Source organism: Ranitomeya imitator, chromosome 1, assembly GCF_032444005.1.
Source record: "Ranitomeya imitator isolate aRanImi1 chromosome 1, aRanImi1.pri, whole genome shotgun sequence".
Classification (NCBI taxonomy): domain Eukaryota; kingdom Metazoa; phylum Chordata; class Amphibia; order Anura; family Dendrobatidae; genus Ranitomeya; species Ranitomeya imitator.
Window position 1 is genome coordinate 1,045,146,543 of NC_091282.1, and position 23,434 is coordinate 1,045,169,976.

The 23,434-nt window shown below is 42.5% G+C and overlaps 1 protein-coding gene across 1 annotated transcript in view; it reads left to right on the top strand.

Moving 5' to 3' along the window:
• Positions 1-9,486, top strand: part of MND1 (meiotic nuclear divisions 1) — a 209,212-nt gene extending 199,726 nt beyond the window's left edge. The window contains exons 7-8 of the mRNA XM_069744092.1: positions 864-908; positions 8,965-9,486. Of these exons, the coding sequence (XP_069600193.1) occupies positions 864-908; positions 8,965-9,071 (152 nt within the window). The 3' untranslated portion in view covers positions 9,072-9,486. The remainder of the gene's footprint in view (positions 1-863; positions 909-8,964) is intronic.
• Positions 9,487-23,434: the final 13,948 nt, after the last annotated feature.

The following is a 23,434-nucleotide window of genomic DNA, read 5'->3' on the forward strand; positions in this document are numbered from 1 at the left end:
CTCCTTCTCTACTCCCCTCTTATCTCCTCTTTCCACAATCGCATACAAGATTTCTCTCGCGCATCACCCCTACTCTGGAACTCTCTACCCCAACATATCAGACTCTCGCCTACCTTCAAAGGGAACCTGAAGACCCACGTCTTCCGACAAGCCTACAACCTGCAGTAATCACCGATCGACTAAACCACTGCACAACCAGTTCTACCCTCACCTACTGTATCCTCACCCTTCTCTTTTAGATTGTGAGCCCTCGCGGGCAGGGTCCTCTCTCCTCCTGTACCAGTCGTGACTTGTATTGTTTAAGATTATTGTACTTGTTTTTATGTATACCCCTCCTCACATGTAAAGCTCCATGGAATAAATGGCGCTATAATAATAAATAATAATTATGACCACATAGTAATAGTTACACTGGTTGGTACGCCGATCCCAATTATACATAATTATTAGTGATGAGTGAGCATACTCGTTCCTCGGGTTTCCCCGAGCACGCTCTGGTGGTCTCCCGAGTATTTTGGTGTGCTCGGAGATTTTGTTTCCGTCGCTGCAGCTGCATGATTTGCGGCTGCTAGAAAGGCTGAATCCATGTTGGAATTCCCTAACAAACAGGCAATCCCCACATGTGTTCAGGTTGTCTAGCAGCCGCAAATCATGCCGCTGCAGCGATGAAAACTAAATCTCAGAGCAAGCCAAAATACTTGGAGACCTGCCGAGCATGCTCAGGGAAACCTCAGCAACGAGTATACTTGTTCATCACTAATAATGTGTACTTGTGTTGCTTCATGTACAGAACGTTTGCCATGTAGGTGTAGAATTGTTTCCTCCATGTGTAAAAAAATAAAATTTGTTTTATTACTTTTTAGGTAAAGCAAACCAAGTGGCTAAGGAAGCTGTTAATAGATGGACAGGTAAGTTCTTTTCCCATTTTTGTTGTCCGATGAGCATGTTAGTGTAAAGGTACCGTCACATTAAGCGACGCTGCAGCGATATAGACAACGATGCCGATCACTGCAGCGTCGCTGTTTAGTCGTTGTGTGGTCGCTGGAGAGCTGTCACACAGACAGCTCTCCAGCGACCAACGATGCCGAAGTCCCCAGGTAACAAGGGTAAACATCGTGTTACTAAGCGCAGGGCCGCGCTTAGTAACCCGATATTTACCCTGGTTACCATTGTAAATGTAAAAAAAAAAAAACCACTACATACTTACATTCCGGTGTCTGTCGCGTCCCTCGCCGTCAGCTTCCCGCACTAACTGTGAGGGCCGGCCGTAAAGCAGAGCACAGCGGTGACCCTGGTTACCAGTGAACACATCGCTGGATCGGCGTCACACACGCCGATTCAGCGATGTCAGCGGGTGATCCAGCGACAAAATAAAGTTCTGGCCTTCTAGCTCCGACCAGCGATGTCACAGGATCCTGATCGCTGCTGCGTGTCAAACAACGATATCGCTATCCAGGACGCTGCAACGTCACGGATCGTTATCGTTGTAAAGTTGTTCAGTGTGAAGGTACCTTTAGGCATCTGGCTTTTTCCTCTATTTGCTAGCAGAGGGCACATACAGCATTTTTATTAGTTCAGCAGTTTTAACACATTTTATTACTTAGACATATGCACAGGACTTATTGTTTTAGGAATTACTTTCAGAGATGCTCATATCATGATTTTAAAAAAGTGCAACTATTTTCAGCAGAGCCCTGGTCTTCAGCTTTTGGGCTTCTCCCAGGCTCTTTAAACCTTGTTCCTGACACAGGAGTGCGCGCCCTGCGTCTGCTCGCCATCAGCGCTGTATAGAGGGGGCTGGTTTATTGCTCATTTAAATAGATAAGCCCATCCCCTTCTATGTCACAGTTGAGGCATGAACAAAGAAGGGGCTTGGCTTAGCTGTTAAAATAAGCAGTCAGCTAGCCTGCACATAGCTCTGATGATGTGCTGACCGTGTAGCTGGTGAACCTGGGACTGAGGGTTAAGATTTGTGGCATCTTCAAATACAAATGTATATTTCTAAGTTCTTTATAATCCTAGAATTCCCTTTAAAACCAGTTACCTTGGCATCATAGGGGTGTTAATGTTTTTCCACATATCTCAATATTAAGAATTGAGAGTCCTCAGTGGTTGATACCTTTTAATGGCTAACTGAAAAGATGGTAACAAATTTCAGGCCTTCGAGACTACTAAGGTCTCTTCATCAGGCATACAATAACACAAAATCTGAAGAATCACATATTTATACACAACAGGACACAGAAATAATGTGATAAGACAAATGACATGGAGCAGAACTATCAATATGGGAGTGGGAGAAACCGTTTTGTCTGTAAATATTGGAACAGTTAATAGATAATGTGTGAAAGTTTTATTGTCCTGTGATTGTGGTCTGGTCCATGGTTTTGATGCCCCCACAAGGTCTAAGGAGCACATTCCTTAGTTCATGGAGAAGGACATAAATTCATGCGACACATTCATGCCTGCACTGAGTGTGTCAAAGGTCATCATAAGTTTGTACTCCCAGACTCTTCTGTCTCTCTCAGATTGGATGCTTGTCAATGTTTTTTGTGCATTTTGACTTTTTTGCACGGAAGGGGAATCTGGGCTTTTGGACATTTACATCTTGGAATAGTTGGTTTGCTTTCATTTCTTTCTTTCATAAAAGAGAAAAGGATCAAGTGGATGGATTACAATATGCCCATTATTTTTGTCCTTAAGGTGATAACCCTATTTATTAAATTGATGGCTAGACCATACAATACAAGCATTTTTTACCATTCGCCTTTCGTGTCTCCCCTACTTCCGCATAGACTGTAAGCTTGTGAGCACATCCCTCACTCCTCTTGGTATCTGTTGATTTATGTTTTATTCTATATTGTCTTTACTGTCTGTACACGTTCCCGCTAAGTGCTGTGGAATATGTTGGCATATAGAAATAAGAATTACTATTAAGACAAGTTGCTGCCAAAGATTCTAGCAGCAGCTAGTTTTGCACCCCGTGCTGAGAACCCACTTGTGTATAGTGGAGCTTACCGGAGTAAAGGGCGGTGTAACAACTCTGCTAGCATCACGGCATGGCCTCTCATCTCTCACACTATCTTAACCACTGCTCCAGGCCATGATTTGGTTTCTGTTTCTTGCCAGCTCCTTGTTCTGTGCCTCTGCTCTCTGCATGCTTCCTGGCTGTGTGTATAGGGGGGCGGCGCCTGAACTCTCTGGTTCTTATAGGAATCAGGTGCACCTGTCTAATCTGTTCCTAACCAATTACCAGTATTTAGTGCAGCTCCACCCAGTGGACTGGGCCTGTGCAATGTGTTAGCTCAATTTGTGGTTTGCTTCTGCGTTTGCCAGGCCTTGCTCTGTTCCTTCCTCTCTAGTGGTCTTTCGCTATGTTCTTGCCTTGATCTTGTTGTCCGCCCTCCAGGAGGCAGAATATCCTGGTTCCTGTGTCTTTGTCCTTGTATCTTGTTCCATTGCCTTGTCTGTACTTTGTCCTACCTCTGTCTCCTTGTCTGTGGCTTCCTTCCCTGCTGTGTCTTTCCTTGTGTTCTCAGTCTGCTTACACTCCGCACTCTTGCGGCTCTGCCTGCTCTGTACCTTTGTGGCTTTACTTCTGCTCCGCACTCCTGCGGTTCTGCTCCGTTCTATTCTGCTCCGCTCCCGTTGCTGCAGAAACTTCTTGCTGCAGATCCTCTCCGCATTCCTTGCGGTTCTGCTCTGCTTTGCCGCTGCAGAAATCTCTTGCTGCAGCTCCTCTCCATATTCCTTGTGGTTCTGCTCTGCTTACCTTTTATTGCTGCGCTGTCTCTTGCTGCTCTACCGCTCCTATCCGCAGCCTTGCGGTTCTCTTCCTGTGTGAACAGGTCCCAACCTGTTCCTTCATTCTCCTTTCCTTCTGGCTTGTTTCCTTTCTTCCATCTCCAGTGTGAACAGGTCCCTAACTGTTTCTTCATACTACATATCCATACCTGCACCTCGTGTGTGAATAGGTCCCTACCTGTTCCTTCATACACCACACCAACCAGTCCTGTGTTCCTGCCAGCCCTGTGTTCTCTGCCATGCCTGCCAGCCCTGTGTTCTCTGCCGTGTCTCTGCCAGCCCTGTGTGTCTGCCGTGCCAGCCTACTCGTCTGAGTTTCAGCCGTGCTCTTCTGCCAGTCCTGCCTGATGCCCGCACCTGTCCTAGTGTTGCTGTTCTTCAAGTGGGATCAGCAGCCACAGCCAGACACCGCCCTGGAGTAGCACCTGGCAGCTGCCTGCTGCACAAGCCTGACCTCACCATCAGAGGCTCCAGTGAAAACCCAGGCAGCTGTCATAGTCATGCCCTTTCCAAGGTAGTCTGGTGTGTGGCACAGTGGGGCCACAAACCCCCCTGATCTCACGCCCATCAGTCAGGGCGTGAGCGTGACAGGCGGTTTCATGGAATAGATGTCCGGGGAGCAAACATTTGGCTTTGCGCTATTAAAGGTATTTGACAAACTAACTGTACACTATTTGTCATCAATTGGCAGCTGACGTCGGCAGGAAATGATTGGTGGGAGTATGTCAGTTTGGCACATGGGCATTGCCGCTACCTCTGTCATCACACGGTGCTCATGTGTGCACACCCTGCCCGGCCCTGCTTCATTGATGTTCACCAGCAGAGATCTCACATCAGCAGTACAACATTCAATAGAGGATGGAGGCGGCAGGAACCAACCGGCAGCTCTTCTACTTACTTGCACGCTGTTATCTCAATGGCTGACTGAAACTAGTGTCAAAGCATGTGCCACGGCACCTGGCCTGTCGGTACTTGTATCCCTTCTTTTAACTTTTAAGGTACCGTCACACTTAGCGACGCTGCAGCGATACCGACAACGATCCGGATCGCTGCAGCGTCGCTGGAGAGCTGTCACACAGACCGCTCTCCAGCGACCAATAATGCCGGTAACCAGGGTAAACATCGGGTAAGTAAGCGCAGGGCCGTGCTTAGTAACCCGATGTTTACCCTGGTTACCATCCTAAAAGTAAAAAAAAACAAACACTACATACTTACCTACAGCCGTCTGTCCTCCAGCGCTGTGCTCTGCACTCCTCCTGTACTGTGTGTGTGAGCACAGCGGCCGGAAAGCAGAGCGGTGACGTCACCGCTCTGCTTTCCGGCTGACCGACGCTCACAGCCAGTACAGGAGGAGTGCAGAGCACAGCGCTGGAGGACAGACGGCTGTAGGTAAGTATGTAGTGTTTGTTTTTTTTACTTTTAGGATGGTAACCAGGGTAAACATCGGGTTACTAAGCGCGGCCCTGCGCTTAGTTACCCGATGTTTACCCTGGTTACCAGTGAAGACATCGCTGAATCGGTGTCACACACGCCGATTCAGCGATGTCTACGGGGAGTCCAACGACCAAATAAAATTCTGGACTTTCTTCCCCGACCAGCGATATCACAGCAGGGGCCTGATCGCTGCTGCCTGTCACACTGGACGATATCGCTAGCGAGGACGCTGCAACGTCACGGATCGCTAGCGATATCGTCTAGTGTGACGGTACATTTAGATTGAGGTATATTCTGTACAAACGTTGCCAACCCTTTTGGGGCCTAAAATGCTAAATTCTGAGGAGCACTAGTGAGGTGACCGAGGGAGCACTTTCTCTCTGTAAAAAAAAGAAAACTTAGGTGCTGCGTTTGCTATTGTCCTTGGGATTTAAAGAATTTTCAGATCTGGGGTGATTTTCATTCTGACCTTGCAGCAGCTCATTGTGCAGACACAGCTCCTGGGCCATCCCCATGCCGTACATTTATAGTATAGCAAAGTGGGCAGTAGTTTTCATGCTGCTTTGAGGAATGGCATTTTTCTTTATATCTGTAGTTTTAGATTTTTTTTTATTGTTGTTACTTTGTTTTACTTTATTTTTCTTGGTTTGGGATTGACAGGTATATTGTGTTTTATATTAACAGCTCCAGATCACACAAAATGAGGAGCAGCTGTCACTATAACAGCCTGATGTCTATAATGGCAGCGTGCAATAATACTCAAACTAACTCTCTGGGGCTTATTTACCATACTGCAGAATAGCATACAGGTCCTTCTCAAAAAATTAGCATATAGTGTTAAATTTCATTATTTACCATAATGTAATGATTACAATTAAACTTTCATATATTATAGATTCATTATCCACCAACTGAAATTTGTCAGGTCTTTTATTGTTTTAATACTGATGATTTTGGCATACAACTCCTGATAACCCAAAAAACCTGTCTCAATAAATTAGCATATCAAGAAAAGGTTCTCTAAACGACCTATTACCCTAATCTTCTGAATCAACTAATTAACTCTAAACACATGCAAAAGATACCTGAGGCTTTTATAAACTCCCTGCCTGGTTCATTACTCAAAACCCCCATCATGGGTAAGACTAGCGACCTGACAGATGTCAAGAAGGCCATCATTGACACCCTCAAGCAAGAGGGTAAGACCCAGAAAGAAATTTCTCAACAAATAGGCTGTTCCCAGAGTGCTGTATCAAGGCACCTCAATGGTAAGTCTGTTGGAAGGAAACAATGTGGCAGAAAACGCTGTACAACGAGAAGAGGAGACCGGACCCTGAGGAAGATTGTGGAGAAGGACCGATTCCAGACCTTGGGGAACCTGAGGAAGCAGTGGACTGAGTCTGGTGTGGAAACATCCAGAGCCACCGTGCACAGGCGTGTGCAGGAAATGGGCTACAGGTGCCGCATTCCCCAGGTAAAGCCACTTTTGAACCATAAACAGCGGCAGAGGCGCCTGACCTGGGCTACAGAGAAGCAGCACTGGACTGTTGCTAAGTGGTCCCAAGTACTTTTTTCTGATGAAAGCAAATTTTGCATGTCATTCGGAAATCAAGGTGCCAGAGTCTGGAGGAAGACTGGGGAGAAGGAAATGCCAAAATGCCTGAAGTCCAGTGTCAAGTACCCACAGTCAGTGATGGTGTGGGGTGCCATGTCAGCTGCTGGTGTTGGTCCACTGTGTTTCATCAAGGGCAGGGTCAATGCAGCTAGCTATCAGGAGATTTTGGAGCACTTCATGCTTCCATCGGCTGAAATGCTTTATGGAGATGAAGATTTCATTTTTCAGCACGACCTGGCACCTGCTCACAGTGCCAAAACCACTGGTAAATGGTTTACTGACCATGGTATTACTGTGCTCAATTGGCCTGCCAACTCTCCTGACCTGAACCCCATAGAGAATCTGTGGGATATTGTGAAGAGAAAGTTGAGAGACGCAAGACCCAACACTCTGGATGAGCTTAAGGCCGCTATTGAAGCATCCTGGGCCTCCATAACATCTCAGCAGTGTCACAGGCTGATTGCCTCCATGCCACGCCGCATTGAAGCAGTCATTTCTGCCAAAGGATTCCCGACCAAGTATTGAGTGCATAACTGAACATTATTATTTGTTGGTTTTTTTGTTTGTTATTAAAAAACACTTTTATTTGATTGGATGGGTGAAATATGCTAATTTATTGAGACAGGTTTTTTGGGTTATCAGGAGTTGTATGCCAAAATCATCAGTATTAAAACAATAAAAGACCTGACAAATTTCAGTTGGTGGATAATGAATCTATAATATATGAAAGTTTAATTGTAATCATTACATTATGGTAAATAATGAAATTTAACACTATATGCTAATTTTTTGAGAAGGACCTGTACATGCTACTAAATGGAAATACACAGATTGCAGTCTTTAAAAGGTTAGAAGATGGAGTGTTTATTGACATGGATAATGTTCATCCAGCTAAAGCCTGAATTTGATAGTGCTTCTGATACTTTATGTTGAGCTGATCAATTATGCCATAAACCAATTAAACGCCTTATTCAGACGTCCGTGAGACCCGATCCAAGTACGGATTTCATTGTACGGACTAGTTGTGGGTCTCCTGACCTGAATAAAGTGACAACTTCATAGACCTATATGAGGCTGTTGAATTTACATTTTTATTGGGAGAGTTGACACCAGTCCGTGCTGCACGGGTGTCCACTATCTGGTTTGAACAATTTTTGAAATAGTTAATTTATATACTTGCTTCTATGTTTGTTCCAATAAAACATTATACACTTTAGAAAAGCATTTAATTATGTTTTACAGTATCTTCCATTCATCAGAGAGTCTGGCTTTGAGTTGTAGTAGGCTCGTTTTGCATCAAAATGTTTTAATTGCAAATATTAAAGAATATTAAAGGGACACTGTCACCTGAATTTGGAGGGAACAATCTTCAGCCATGGAGGCGGGGTTTTTGGGTGTTTGATTCACCCTTTCCTTACCCGCTGGCTGCATACTGGCTGCAATATTGAATTGAAGTTCATTCTCTGTCCTCCGTAGTACATGCCTGCAGAAGGCAATCTTGCACAGCGCAGGCGTGTACTATGGAGGACAGAGAATGAACTTCAATCCAATATTGCAGCCAGCATACAGCCAGTGGGTAAGGAAAGGGTGAATCAAACACCCAAAAACCCCGCCTCCATGGCTGAAGATTGTTCCCTCCAAATTCAGGTGACAGTGTCCCTTTAAGTTCCTATTGAAATCCCTAAATACTAATAATTTCATGAGTATGTCTTGGTGAACCCACAAGTCCAGAGGAGTAGGAAAGCTGTAATACACATCTGAACTCCTGCAGTAACTGCCGGAATAGGAGTTCTTAGATGCTGCCATGGTCAATAACGAGTTTGACAGAATGATTGAGCACCCTTCCATGAAAGATCAGAGGCCATGCCACAAGTGGGACCCAAACATCTGTCAATAGAACATTGATGGGCAATTTTGTTGCAGACCCCATGGCAACTTTCATCTAGGTCTGATCCAATTTTTAGCCTAGTCAGAGAGGCTACAAACAATCTTTCTGAATCTGTATAACCAAAGAATATAAATGAGGCCTCAGGTTTTGTTTGTTTGTTTTATAGATCTTGTCTGATCTGAAATGTAAACCGATTACGTTCATCTCTAATATTTATTTGCAGATAACATATTTTCTGTGAAGTCTTGGGCTAAGAAGAAGTTTGGATTTGAAGAAAGCAAGATTGACAAGACATTTGGAATACCGGAAGAATTTGATTATATTGATTGAATTACCTTGATGAATGGTTTTGTTCTGTTCACAAACATTGATGCATATTGTGTTCTTTTTCTCTTTTCTTGTTTTATCTGGTTAATTGTTGCATCCAGGATTTGTATATCTGTACTGTGTAATTAATATGTAAATAGTTTCACAAATAAATCTAAACATAAGTGAATAATATTAGTTTACCTTTAGCTAGAACAAGTTAAAAGTCCTATCTTTACAGATAAAATAGATAGTTTTTGGGGCCGATTCATTATCATAATCCATAATTTTTTGGCACCAAATTCATTAAGGAGTGAGGCTCCGTTTTTACTGCCACAAAGTAAGGCTAAATGTTTAAACAAATTACCTATATCTCATACTGATTTTCTTGAACGTGTTATATTCATGTTTTACACATATAAAATACGTACTCATTGTGGTCTATTGTGCTGTTCTAAAAAATAGAGACGTCTGATTTAAATCTGATTTGTGAATCAAAATTGATCATTCATTTCAACAGATCAAAGAAAAAATAGACTGCACACATATTCCATCTGGGTTTTATTCTAGTGATATATGTTCTCCACAGTCTAGTGGGTAGGAGAAAGTTGGAAATTCAGAGAGAAAGGATGTGCAAGGATGGTAAAAAGAGACATGGACTAAAAGCTGAAACAATCTTATCAAGTTTAGTTACTTTTTCTCATTTCCAACAAAAAAAGGTATGTGAAACGGCCTAAGTCTTGGATTATATTTGTAAAGTTTGCAGGATTTCTCCTTAAAGGGGTTGTCCACTTCTTTGACAACCCCTTCTCACTTCCCATGGTTCCCCCCAGTAAAATAATAACACTGGTGCTTGCGTCGTTCTAGTGATGTCGCCTTGGCTCCCCTAGTGCTTGCATGGCGTTATTATGTGACGTGATCCCTGTGGCCAGTCAACGTTGGCTTCACTCTCCCCTCCTTCAGACATCAGGAGCAAGACTGCTGTCTCACTTCCCCTGGATGTCAATTTTGTCCATTGGAGAGGAGAGAGAAGCAAGCGCTGATTGGCCACAGGGATCACATGACATAATGTCATGCAAGCCCCAAGAGAGCCAGTGTTGACACCGTCTGAATGGCGCCAGCACCGGAAGTGAGTATTAATGTATTTTACTTAACGGGGAAAAACAGGGATTGAGAAGGAAACGTTCGAGTAGGGGTTAACCCCATAAAGTGAATATCTGACTAATGTTTCGCAATCACTTGGAGTTATCTGCAATGTACAGTAAAATTGCAGCTTTGCTGCCACTCAATGGTAAGCGCAATGTTTACCTGTTGGAAAGAAAATTGCAAGCAAAAAAAAAAGATCTGAAATCTTGCAACATTTTTTTCTGGATGAATTTTACATTAAGGGCGCAGCATTGCTGAAGATTAAAAAAAATATGGACAGTGCATACCTTTATGGACTTATAGTCACAAATGGTCAAAAAATATGTAGATTGAAGCAGCACATCCAGTGAAATGATCCCTTTATTCACCCCTGCGATGTTTCCGCTCCAGTGAGCTTTTCTCAAGCTTTTCATAGAGCTGAAATGTTGCACGGGTGAATAAAAGGTTAATTTCATTGGATGTGCTGCCTCACTCTACGCATTTTTTGAGCATTTGTGACTATTTGATCAATTCCATGGACGTGTGCACTCCTTTTCCTTTAACATTGCTGAAGATTCAGTGCAGCGTGGGGTCAGAGCTACAGTATATACCTGTCAGTGGATGATGTATCAGGGCTTTGTGAACGGAATGAATGACTGGTTTTGCTTGTTGTGTCTTACACTGTGTACAGATGACATTTCTACATCATTACATTAAAACTTTTCATCAGCTTTTCTTGTAAAAAAGATGCTGATTTTTTTTATCTTTACACGTTGGTCATAAGATGAGCCTAAAGCTGGCCACAATTAAGAGCTGTGAGTGAATGGCTATCACTTGGTGGACAGTGATCTCTTATGACTCCTACATGACCACAAGGGGAGAGGACAAGCCTGCTGCTAGGATTAGGGTTGAAATTCCATCTATCCACTTTTTTTGCTGTTTAACCCCTTTACCCCCAAGGGTGGTTTGCACGTTCATGACCAGGCCAATTATTACAATTCTGACCACTGTCCCTTTATGAGGTTATAACTCTGGAATGCTTCAACCGATCCCGGTGATTCTGACACTGTTTTCTCGTGACATATTGTACTTCATGATAGTGGTAACATTTCTTTGATATTACCTGCGTTTATTTATGAAAAAAACGGAAATTTGGCGAAAATTTTGAAAATTTCGCAATTTTTCAACTTTGAATTTTTATGCAATTGAATCACAGAGATATGTCACACAAAATACTTAATAAGTAACATTTCCCACATGTCTACTTTACATCAGCACAATTTTGGAACCAAAATTTTGTTTTGTTAGGGAGTTATAAGGGTTAAAAGTTGACCAGCAATTTCTCATTTTTACAACACCATTTTTTTAGGGACCACATCTCATTTGAAGTCATTTTGAGGGGTCTACATGATAAAAAATAACCAAGTGTAACAACATTCTAAAAACTGCACCCCTCAAGGTGCTCAAAACCACATTCAAGAAGTTTATTAACCCTTCAGGTGTTTCACAGGAATTTTTAGAATGTTTAAATAAAAATGAACATTTAACTTTTTTTCACAAAAATTTACTTCAGCTCCAATTTGTTTTATTTTACCAAGGGTAACAGGAGAAAATGGACCCCAAAAGTTGTTGTACAATTTGTCCTGAATACGCTGATACCCCACATGTGGGGGTAAATCACTGTTTGGGTGCATGGCAGAGCTCGGAAGCGAAGGAGCGCCATTTGACTTTTCAATGCAGAATTGACTGGAATGGGGATGGGATGCCATGTTGCGTTTGGAGAGCCCCTGATGTGCCTAAACATTGAAACCCCCCACAAGTGACACTATTTTGGAAAGTAGACCCCCTAAGGAACTCATCTAGGTGTGTTGTGAGAGCTTTGAACCCCCAAGTGTTTCACTACAGTTTATAACGCAGAGCCGTGAAAATAAAAAAAAAAATTTCCCCATAAAAATTATTTTTTAGCCCCCAGTTTTGTATTTGTCCAAGTGTAACAGGAGAAATAGGACCCCAAAAGTTGTTGTCCAATTTGTCCTGAGTACAATGATACCCCATATGTGGGGGGGAACCACCGTTTGGGCGCATGGGAGAGCTCGGAAGGGAAGGAGCGCTATTTGGAATGCAGACTTAGATGGAATGGTCTGCTGGCGTCACATTGCGTTTGCAGAGCCCCTAATGTACCTAAACAGTAAAAAAAAAACCACAAGTGACCCCATATTGGAAACTAGACCCCCCCAAGGAACTTATCTACATGTGTTGTGAGAACTTTGAACCCCCAAGTGTTTCACTACAGTTTCTAACGCAGAGCTGTGAAAATAAAAAATCTTTTTTTTCCACAAAAATTAGTTTTTAGCCCCCAGTTTTGTATTATTCCAAGGGTAATAGAAGAAATTGGACCCCAAAAGTTGTTGTCCAATGTGTCGTGAGTACGCTGATACCCCAGATGTTGGGGTAAACCCCTGTTTGGGCACACAGGAGAGCTCGGAAGGGAAGGAGCAGTGTTTTACTTTTTCAACGCAGAATTAGCTGGAATTGAGATCGGACGCCATGTCGCGTTTGGAGAGCCCCTGATGTGCCTAAACAGTGGAAACCCCCCAATTATAACTGAAACCCTAATCCAAACACACCCCTAACCCTAATCACAACAGTAACCCTAAACACACCCCTAACCCTGACACACCCCTAACCCTAATCCCAACCCTATTTCCAACCGTAAATGTAATCCTAACCCTAACTTTAGCCCCAACCCTAACCCAGTCAGCGTCAGCTTCCCGCACTGACTGTGTCAGAGACGGCCGGCCGTAAAGCAGAGCACAGCGGTGACGTCACCGCTGTGCTCTGCTTTACGGCCGGCCAGCGCTGACACAGTGCAGGGAAGCTGACGGCGCGGGACAGACACCGGAATGTAAGTATGTACTGTTTGTTTTTTTAACTTTTACAATGGTAACCAGGGTAAACATCGGGTTACTAAGCGCGGCCCTGCGCTTAGTAACCCGATGTTTACCCTGTTTACCCGGGGACTTCAGCATTATTGGTCGCTGGAGAGCTGTCTGTGTGACAGCTCTCCAGCGACCATACAACTACCAAACAGCGACGCTGCAGCGATCGGCATCGTTGTCTATATCGCTGCAGCGTCGCTAAATGTGACGGTACCTTTAGGAATCGGGCTCTCTGCTCCTACATCATGCTGATCTTAGATTACCTAGCAAAATCCTGCCAATAAATTCCCTTTAGGTCCATAGAAATAGGACTGACCATGTAATGATCATACTTGGATGTAATGCATTCTCCCTTCGTATACTGAACAGTCGCTAGTGACAGATTCCATAGTTTTTTATCTTTAGGACAGTGGGAAGAGGTAATTACTGAGACTGTCAGTGCTAAGAGCTTTTGTTCCTCGCACACCTCGGAGTAATAGGCGCAGTGAGTATGGCTGGATGGGATTAAGGGAGCCGCGCACAGGCGCTGGATGGAGTTTTTGTTATTCCTTATAGAGCTAAAGTGTTTACTTCCAGCGATAAAAATGTGCGTGTGTATCCTGACTGTCAGGAAAATGATAGGGGAAGCTAATTGCTGCAAGCTCCTGGGGATGAGAAGACAAAAAAATCGCAGCAAAGTGTTTGTACCAATCATAGCTATAAAAAGGAAGTCTGATCTCCGTAAATAATGGACAATGGATGGAGATATTGTGTTTATAAAGACTTTAAACAAAATAATTTTACTGATTTTAGAATCCAGTAGTTGTTGTGATATATAGCGCTTGACTTGCTATAATAAATATGATTATTTCCCATTAAAGGGGCTATTTCATTACATATCTCCATCTGCCCAGAAAGGGAGCCTTATATATGGTCCAGAGCAGAAAATGGCTGCTGAAATATTAAGGCAAATTATCATATCACATTATAAAACACACAGGCGCTGGCTGCCAATAGCCTATCTCAGTAAGTGCTGTGGTTTTGTGAGCAGTACAGAGCCCAATGCTAGTGAAATGCTGCGTTCTTTGCTCAGCTGAGCAGTTGTCGTTTTTAGTACCCACCTGTGCCCATTGCGTGCATTTAGCGTATTCCCTGGCACATACAGAAAAAAAAGTAGTGTGAATAAGGGTGCATTCACATTGCGATTCTCTGCCCGTTCTTGGGTCCCATCGGGGCTTCCATCCGAACCCACCTGCAAAACGGGATGCAGACATATGCTATAGACTATAGTGGTGCAGGCAGAGCGAACGTGCGCTTTGCCCTGCTTCATTTTAAGGCGTATGTGCCTAATGGAAGCGGAGACTCTTCAGTCTCCAGTACACACCCGAAAATAATGCATGGCAGAGCACACGTTCACTCTGCTGGCACCATTATAGTTTATTGCCTGACAGCGCATACGTCCGAATGCCGCTTTGCAGGAGGTTCAGACGCAAGCCCCAATAGGACTCATGAACGGGCAGAGAATTGCAATGTGAAGCACCCTTACACCTTACTGCGTTTTTATACCACTTAATTGGCTTATGGATATCCATATCCTACAAATGCTTTATCATTCTATATTTTAGCACTTATTATAAGGGGTAGGTTACACACTGCATGAACATAACTAGTTTGCGGAGTTTTTTGTATTGGAGCAGTCAAAGAACATAGCTGTAAAGTGAATAATGGATATTATGGATACCAAAAGGCAGACTGTATAAGTAGTTGATAGCTCTAGACGGATATTGTAGTATCTGCTAGATCACACCGGATTAACCACCCTTAATTTTTTCTATAACAATTTTTGTAAATACCAAACAATGAGCAATGTTGAAGTTACCCATAAGTACATTGTTTTCACCTATAGGTAGAATGACAAAATTGTTGGTAAAGCGGCCTTCAATCCTTCTTAAAGTGGATCTGTCATCAGACTATGCATTATAATATTAGTCAGCACAACAATTTCTAAGAATAGTTATTAATCTGCTGTATTAATAAGGGGAGCTCTCCTCCCGCTCCTCTGAGCTCTAATTGACAGTCCTGATAAGGTCACAAAGAGTTGAGGAAAGCTCTCCCCTTATGAATGCAGCTCCTAATATTATACCGTTTAGGTCAATGGGAGAGTGGAACTGTCTGTATAAGTCTCTGACCCTAAACAGAGTAGCATATTCTGATTATACGTACAATTATGCATTTCGTTTAAATTAATTCTCGTTAGGAAAAATAAAAACTGCAGCAAATGTTCTTACAATGAAAATTAAAAAAAACCTTATCAAGTCTTTGGCAATCAATCTGGTTCCAGCAGCCATAAACGAAAACCTGTCAGTGGCCTCAGCACTTGTGTACTTCTGCTGGTTTCTTTGCTTAGCGATGGGAGCCATGAGGCACTGAAGGGCTGCAGCCGCTTGTAAACAAAGATCAGGGGGTCGTGCTGCTCTAACCCCTTTAGGACTCCGCCACTTTGTAGGTTAATGACCAGGCCTCATTTTTTAAATCTGATCAGTGGAATTTTATGTGGTAATAACTCTAGAACACTTCAACTGAGTTTTTTCGTAACATATTGTACTTCACGATTATGATTTGCATTTATTTATGAAAATGGCAACAATTTTGAAAATTTCACGATTTTCAGACTTTTAATTTTTATGCCCTTAAACCAGAGAGTTATATCACACAAAATAGTTACCGTATTTTTCAGACTATAACACGCACTTTTTTCCTCCAAAATTTTGGAGGAAAGTGGGGGGTGCGCCTTATAGTCCAGATGTACATTTGGCTTATAGTCCAGCTCTGCCTATTAAAGAGAATGAATATTCACTGCTCCCTATGCCCATAGTACCTCCACCTCTCGGCGCTGGCTTCAGTTCATAGAGGTGGGAGGGACTATCGGCGTGGGGAGCAGTGAATATTCATTTTCTTTAACAGCAGGCACCTGCAGCGGCTGGCCAATCACGTGCTCACTACAGTGTGTCTGTAAAGTCATGGTGCACTTTTATAGTTTACATTTTGGTGCCCTTTCTGTGGCCCAATCATATCAAACCTGTTCATGAGGAGAGATACCAAGAACCAATCAACACAAACTCATTTAAGCTGTTGCTGAGCCCCTAGTCAGATTAACCCCTGATAAACTGAACTTTGATTACAACATTGCCAGGTCTGTGGCATCATGCAATCACAAGCTTATGCTAGCGTTTGGATGTTTGTAGGGCAACAAATGGAGCCCATATCGAACTGCACTGAATAGGTATGAAACTGCGAGAGTTTTTCTTTTATTTGGGGAAGATATCACATTTCTATTTTTTTTTTTGTTGCTTTCCAGTGACTGGTCAAAAGTGCACCAAGACTTTACGGACACACTGTATTAAACAGAATGAATATTTCGGCACCTGACCTCGACGTGTAACGTCAAAAATGTACCATACAATTTGCTGTGCGATTTCTCCTGAGTACACTGATACCCCATATATGGGGGAAAATTACGGCATGGCTCGGAAGAGAACGCAAAATTGGCTGGAATTGGTATTGGACACCATGTCGAGTTTGATGAGCCCTTGATGTCCTGAAACAGTGGACACTCCCCACAAGTGACCTCATTTTGTAAACTAGACATCTCGCGGAATTTATATATGTGGTGAGCACATTAAAAAAAACAACATTTTTACTACAAAAAGTTTGTTTTCGGAAGAAATTTTACTGTACAATTTGCTGTGCAATTTCTCCTGTATTCGCTGATACCCTATATGTGGTTGAAAACTACTGTTTGGGTGTATGGCAGAGCTCGGACGGGAAGGAGCATCATTTGACTTTTGGAGCACAAAAATGGCTGGAAATTGTAGCGGATGCCATGACTGAGAGCCCCAGATGTGCCTAAACAGTAGAACCCCTCCGCCCCCCCCCCCCCCACAGCTGACTCCATTTTGGAAACGACACTCCCTCAGAGATTTTATACAAAGGTATAGTGAGTAATTTTGAAAGCACAGGTACGACACACAATGTGATAACACTAGGTCAGGTTGTCATATAAAAATATTTAACTTTTTTCATGAAAAGGTATTTTTCACATTCATTTTGAACTAAATCCACAAATAAAATGTGGTCTCAAACGACTCATTACACCCATAAATGAATTCTTTGAAGGGTGCAGTTTAAAAAATAGGGACAATTGTGGAGTTTCTGCCATTTTGGCATGTCAAGAACTCTATTTCAGTCAAATTTCTGTTTCAAAACTCAAACAGTGCTTCTTCTGTTCCGAGCCCTGCCGTTTGTCCAAACAGTTTTTTTCACCACATGCGGAGTATCGCCACACTCAGAAGAAAGTGGGTAACGAACTGAGTGGTCCTTTTTTCATGTTACCTCTTACAGAGGTGAAAAACTTGGGGCTAAAACAACATTTTTTTTTCTCACAAAAGCATAATTTTTAAGACAAATTTGTAATACATAGTAGTGAGAGGTGAGTAGAATTGAGCAGCTTGGATTGTGTGCCTCCCCACTCTTCCTCCACACTCTGGGACCTTGATTTCCAAATGAAATGCAAAATTAACTTTCATCTGAGAACAACACCTTAGACCAGTGAGCAACAGTCCAGTTCTTTTTCTCCTTGGCCCAGGTAAGACGCTTCTGGCATTGTTCATCGGTCATGAGTGGCTTGACACAAGGAATGCAACACTTGTAGCCCATGTCCTGGATACATCTTTGTGTGGTGGCTCTTGAAGCAATGACTTCAGCAGCAGTCCACTCCTTGTGAGTCTCCCCAAAATTTCTTAACAATCCTTTCAAGGTTGTGGTTATCCTTGTTGCTTGTGCGCTCTTTTTCTACCAGTTTTTCCTTCCACTCAACTTACCATTAATATGCTTGGATACAGCACTCTGGACAGCCAGCTTCTTTATTAATGACCTTTTGTGCTTTATCCTCCTTGTGGAGTGTGTCAATGACTGCCTTCTGGACATCTGTCAAGTCAGCAGTATTCCCCATGATTGTGGAGCCTACTGAAACAGACTAAGGGACCTTTTTAAATGCTTAGGAAGCCTTTGCAGGTGTTTTTTTTTTGTTAATTCTAATTTACTGAGTTAATGACTTTGTGGTTTTCATTGGCTGGCCATAATTATCATCATTAACAGAAATAAACACTTGAAATAGATCACCCTGTTTGTAATGACTCTATATAATATGAGTTTCTCTTGTATTGAAAAACTGAAATAAATTAACTTTTTGAAGATATTCTAATTTTGTAAGAAGCACCTGTATATGGTCTGCAGAACACTGGTATAGAACTGATTACCATTATATGGTCACTATATACCCGAAAAGAGACTAGGAGTATCAACCAGATTATGAAAAGTATGACATTTTATTATCAATAACAAAACATAATAAGAGGTAACATACAAAATATAAGGTTAAAGACAAAGGCACATGGTGTCAGAGAGCTACCTATGAATGTACACAAACCAATGTTCACAGCAGTGGTTCTTCCTTATAAGTAGTGGCCTAAATATCATACAGTCCTCATAGAAAGGGGCGCCCAAAGCAAAAGACAATGATGACAACCATGAGGTACAGGTATAAATCATAATAATAGTATCTGTGGAAACATCATCTTAAAACAGCATATCATAGATAAAAAGGGAAAATATCTCACCCATAATGACCTTTTTAGACAAGTGTAAGCAGCGGCAGCACCAACACGCGTTTCGCGTGGGCTTCCTCAGGGACTGTGACTCCCTGTGTGTGGGGACTGCTTTATATAGAAGCTAAAAGTGCTTCGAATCATCCACGAATAATGAATGCCGAAAAATCAGCTGTCAAGGGCACACAGTAATGCAGTGCATGCGTAATAGTCGCCAGTATACTTAGTAACATGATACCCTTGCACAATGCCAAGCACTACAAGCCAAGGGGCGGGTTAATTGTTTGGCTCATTCTCCGGGCGCTTGCAGTGGCGCTGTGGTTCAGGGGAAATCCCCTGTGACGTCAGTGGATCCACACGTCATGTTCGAGCGCCGTCAGGGCCCTTGTGGACCTTGGGGAGAAGATAGAAAGTAGGGACGATGGGGAGCTTAACACACAGTCCATCAAAAAAGTTTTTATCAATTACCCCATTACTCAGACCTCTCTTCAAAATCACTGTGAGCTCCTCGGTAAATTTAACCACAGGACTTTGGGGGAGAGTGGTATATGTGTCACGATTACGCAGCTGTTTAAAGGCCGCCTTGTAATTCTCCACCGGCCAAATGACCACATTCCCTTCCCCCTTTCTTCCCCCCCCGTCTGCATGTTCTATAATTATGTCCCCAAGAGATCCAAGTTCATCTAGTGCTTTCCTTTGACAATGTGTTAGATTATCGTTCTTGTTTTTATTACTAATGGATCGGAAATCTTCTGAAACGAATTTAGTAAATATCTCTACTTGAGGGCATAGAGACAAAGGGGGAACATGGTACAACGGGTGAAGATTGGCGGGGGAGAAATACCTGTTGGAATAGTATTTTATTTATCTACCAGTTCTTCCAAAATACGGATGGCCTCTTGTGCAGCCAGACTGAATTCCGTGATGGATTTCGAGTGGGGCTTTTTCAAAACCAATTTACGGGAAAACAAATGCAAATCTTTTAAGGCTATAAAATAATCAAAATTATTAGTGGTTAAAAAAGAAAGACCTAAACTTAAGGCTGCGTTTTTATGCGTTTCCACTGTGTTTTTTGCTGCAGCTGAAACGTTTAAAAACGCATTCCCATGTAATCCTATGGGATTCCGCAGTTGCTGTGCCAATGCATCCTTAGCTTTTTCATTATTTCTGCGGAATCGAGGCGATTCTGCCGCCATAGGATTACATTGAAATGCTCACTTTACGCATGTGGCTATGCCCACCATGCGTAAAGTGAGCGCTTCATGTGCCGATGGTACCCAGGGTTTGGAGGAGAGAAGACTCTCCTCCAGGGAATTAAAATAAAAAATAGGGATATACTTACCTTCTGATGGCCCCCGGAGTCCTCCCGCCTTTCAGCGGTGCACATGGCGGCTTCCTTTCCCAGGGATGCATTACCTCCTTAGACAAAATTATTGTGATTTGCTAAATGAAAGTATTTAGCAATTTATTTCTAATATTTAATAAAAATTTTTCCCGAGAACCCTTATAGCTTTTCATATAGCCTATTAGGGCCGTATTTGCCACTAGGCACTTTTTTTAATTAAAGTCTGGGGTCAGCTCGTCACCCGACCGCCCGCCTCCTTGAAGACGTCATACTCACCCTACTCCAGCGATGCCTGGTCTCAGCGCCGGCAGCTCGTCCTGTGTGAGTGGTCACGTGGTACCGCTCATTAAGGTGATGAATATGGACGCAAATTCATGACCTTAATGAAAGGTACCACGTGACCGCTCATGCAGGAAGGTGCTGCGCTGGGACTGATATGGAGGGATGTTCGGCGTGGTGTGGGAAAGGTGAGTATGACAGCCAGGGAGGATGAAGGAGGACGGGGAGCCGATAAGCCATGCATACAGGATGAGAGAGGAGGGGGGAGATGAGCCATGCATACAGGGAAGGGGAAATGAGCCATGCATACAAGATGGGAGGGGGGCACTATACAGTATGGAGTATTATGTGTGGCCATTATACAATATTGAGCATCATGTGGGGGCCATTATACAGTATGGAGCATCATGTGGGGTCATTATACAGTATGGAGCATCGCGTGTGGCTATTATACAGTATGGAGCACTATGTGTGGCCATTATACAGTATGTAGCATCATGTGTGGCCATTATACAGTATGGAGCATCATGTGGGGCCATTATACAGTATGGAGCATCACGTGTGCCTATTATACAGTATGGAGCATTATGTGTGGCCATTATACAGTATGGAGCATCATGTGTGGCAATTATACAGTATGGAGCATCATGTGTGGCCATTATACAATATTAAGCATCATGTGGGGCCATTATACAGTATGGAGCATAATGTGGGGTTATACAGTATGGAGCATCACGTGTGGCTATTATACAGTATGGAGCACTACATGTGGCCATTATACAGTATGGAGCATCATGTGTGGCCATTATACAGTATCGAGCATCATGTGCGGCCATTATACAGTATGGAACACTTTGTGGCCATTATACAGTATTGAGCATCATGTGAGGCCATTATGCAGTATGGAGCATCATGTGGGGCCAATTTACAGTATGGAGCATCATGTGGAGCCATTTTACAGTATGGAGCATCATGTGGAGCCATTATACAGTATTGAGCATCATGTGGGGCCATTTTACAGTATGGAGCATCATGTGGGGCCATTTTACAGTATGGAGCATCATGTGGGGCCATTATACAGTATCGAGCATCATGTGGGGTCATTATATAGTATGGAGCACTGTGTGGCCATATTTTTTTGTTTATAATTATTGTTTATGAAACAGTGATCAGCAGTACTAAATGGGTGTGGTTGGGGCATGGATATGGGTGTGACTAGTTGTGAAATGGGTGTGGTCAGAGGCGCGGCCTAAAATTTGCTGCGGCACGCTGTGCGCCGCAAACTTTGTCCCTCTTTCCCTTCACTAGTTGGAAGGTATGGTACCGCATTTGCCTAATCACAGCGAGTGCCACAAATGTCCGCAAATCCCATAGGGAATGAATGAGGCCGAACGCAGTGTTGCCTTAAGTGATCAGTTATGCAGCAGATGCGGAAAAACTGCCCGATCTTCTGCAAAAGGCTACTTTCAAATCAGCGATTTTTGCCAAAGTCACTGCCGATAGTGTCATACTCACCAAAGGGGGAGGCAGCACTAAAAGTGCCTAGGGCAGCAGAAACTGAAATTGTTATGAGACCTAACTCAGAAGAGAGTTTCTGTTTTTAGGTCATCATTTTCCCCTACTGTTAGTGCAGTTCAGCTTGTTTACAACAATCATCCATATGATCGTTCGCCTATATACTATAGCTACATAATAAAATAAGATAGAAATAATTGTAATACATATGTGAATTAGGCTCTTCAAGGAATAGATTCATAACACTATTAGTTTAATGAGTGTAAAGATATTAAATTACAGCTTAAGTGCCTGGGGAATTGTTTAGGAGTGTTGGTTTTCAAGTGGCTTGTAGAAAATCCCCTACCAACTCTGATTATGTCATTTTTTCATTGCTGATTCTGACATTTAAAAAGTGTTTTTTTTTCAGTCTCAATATTTTGAGGCAAAAAAAAGAAATAAAATAAACACAGCTGGTTTATGACATGTACTCTGACTTATGTATGGACGTGCATCGAAACAAATACAGTACATGATAGATATTAGATAGATAAATAGATAGATGATAGATAGATAGATAATAGATAGATAGATATTAGATAGATAGATATTAGATAGATAGATATATATTAGATAGATAGATATTAGATAGATAGATAATAGATAGATATGGGATAGATGGATAGATATTAGATAGATAGATATTATATAGATAGATAGATATTAGATAGATAGATATGGGATAGATAGATAGATAGATATTAGATAGATATGGGATAGATAGATATGGGATAGATAGATAGATCGATAGATAGATAAATAGATATGAGATAGATAGATAGACGGATAGATATGGGATAGATAGATAGATAATAGATAGATGATAGATAGATATGGGATAGATAGATAGATAGATAGATAGATAGATAGATAGATAGATAGATATGGGATAGATAGACACATAGAATTAGATAGATATGGGATAGATAGATAGATAGATAGATGCATACAGATATATCTGTATATCTATTTCCATAGATATGTCCATATCCATGTTTCTAAACCCCTTCACCCTTGGAGCTTTTTTCGTTTATCGCTCCCCTTCTGTCCAGAGCCATAATGTTTCCGTCAATATGGCCATGTGAGGGCTTATCTTTTGCTGGACAAGTTCTACTTTTGAACGACACCATTGGTTTTACCATGTTGTGTAACAGAAAATGTGAAAAAAAATCAAAGTGCGATGAAATTGCAAAAAAGTGCAATCCCACACTTGTTTTTTGCTTGCCTTTTTGCTAGCTTCACTAAATGCTAAGACTGTGTGCACACTTTGCGGATTTGATTGCAGATCCGCAGCGTTTTTTGCCGTACAGAATTGCATCAAATCCGCAGTGTAGTGCACAACCAATGTAAGTCTATGGGAGCCGTAGACTTGTTGTGCACATGCTGCGGAAAAGGCCGCACCGAAACGCAGCTTTTTTTTTCTCCGCAGCATGTCACTTCTTTGGTGCCAAACTGCAGCGTTTCTGCACCCTTAGGCCGGGATCACACACAGCGAGATAC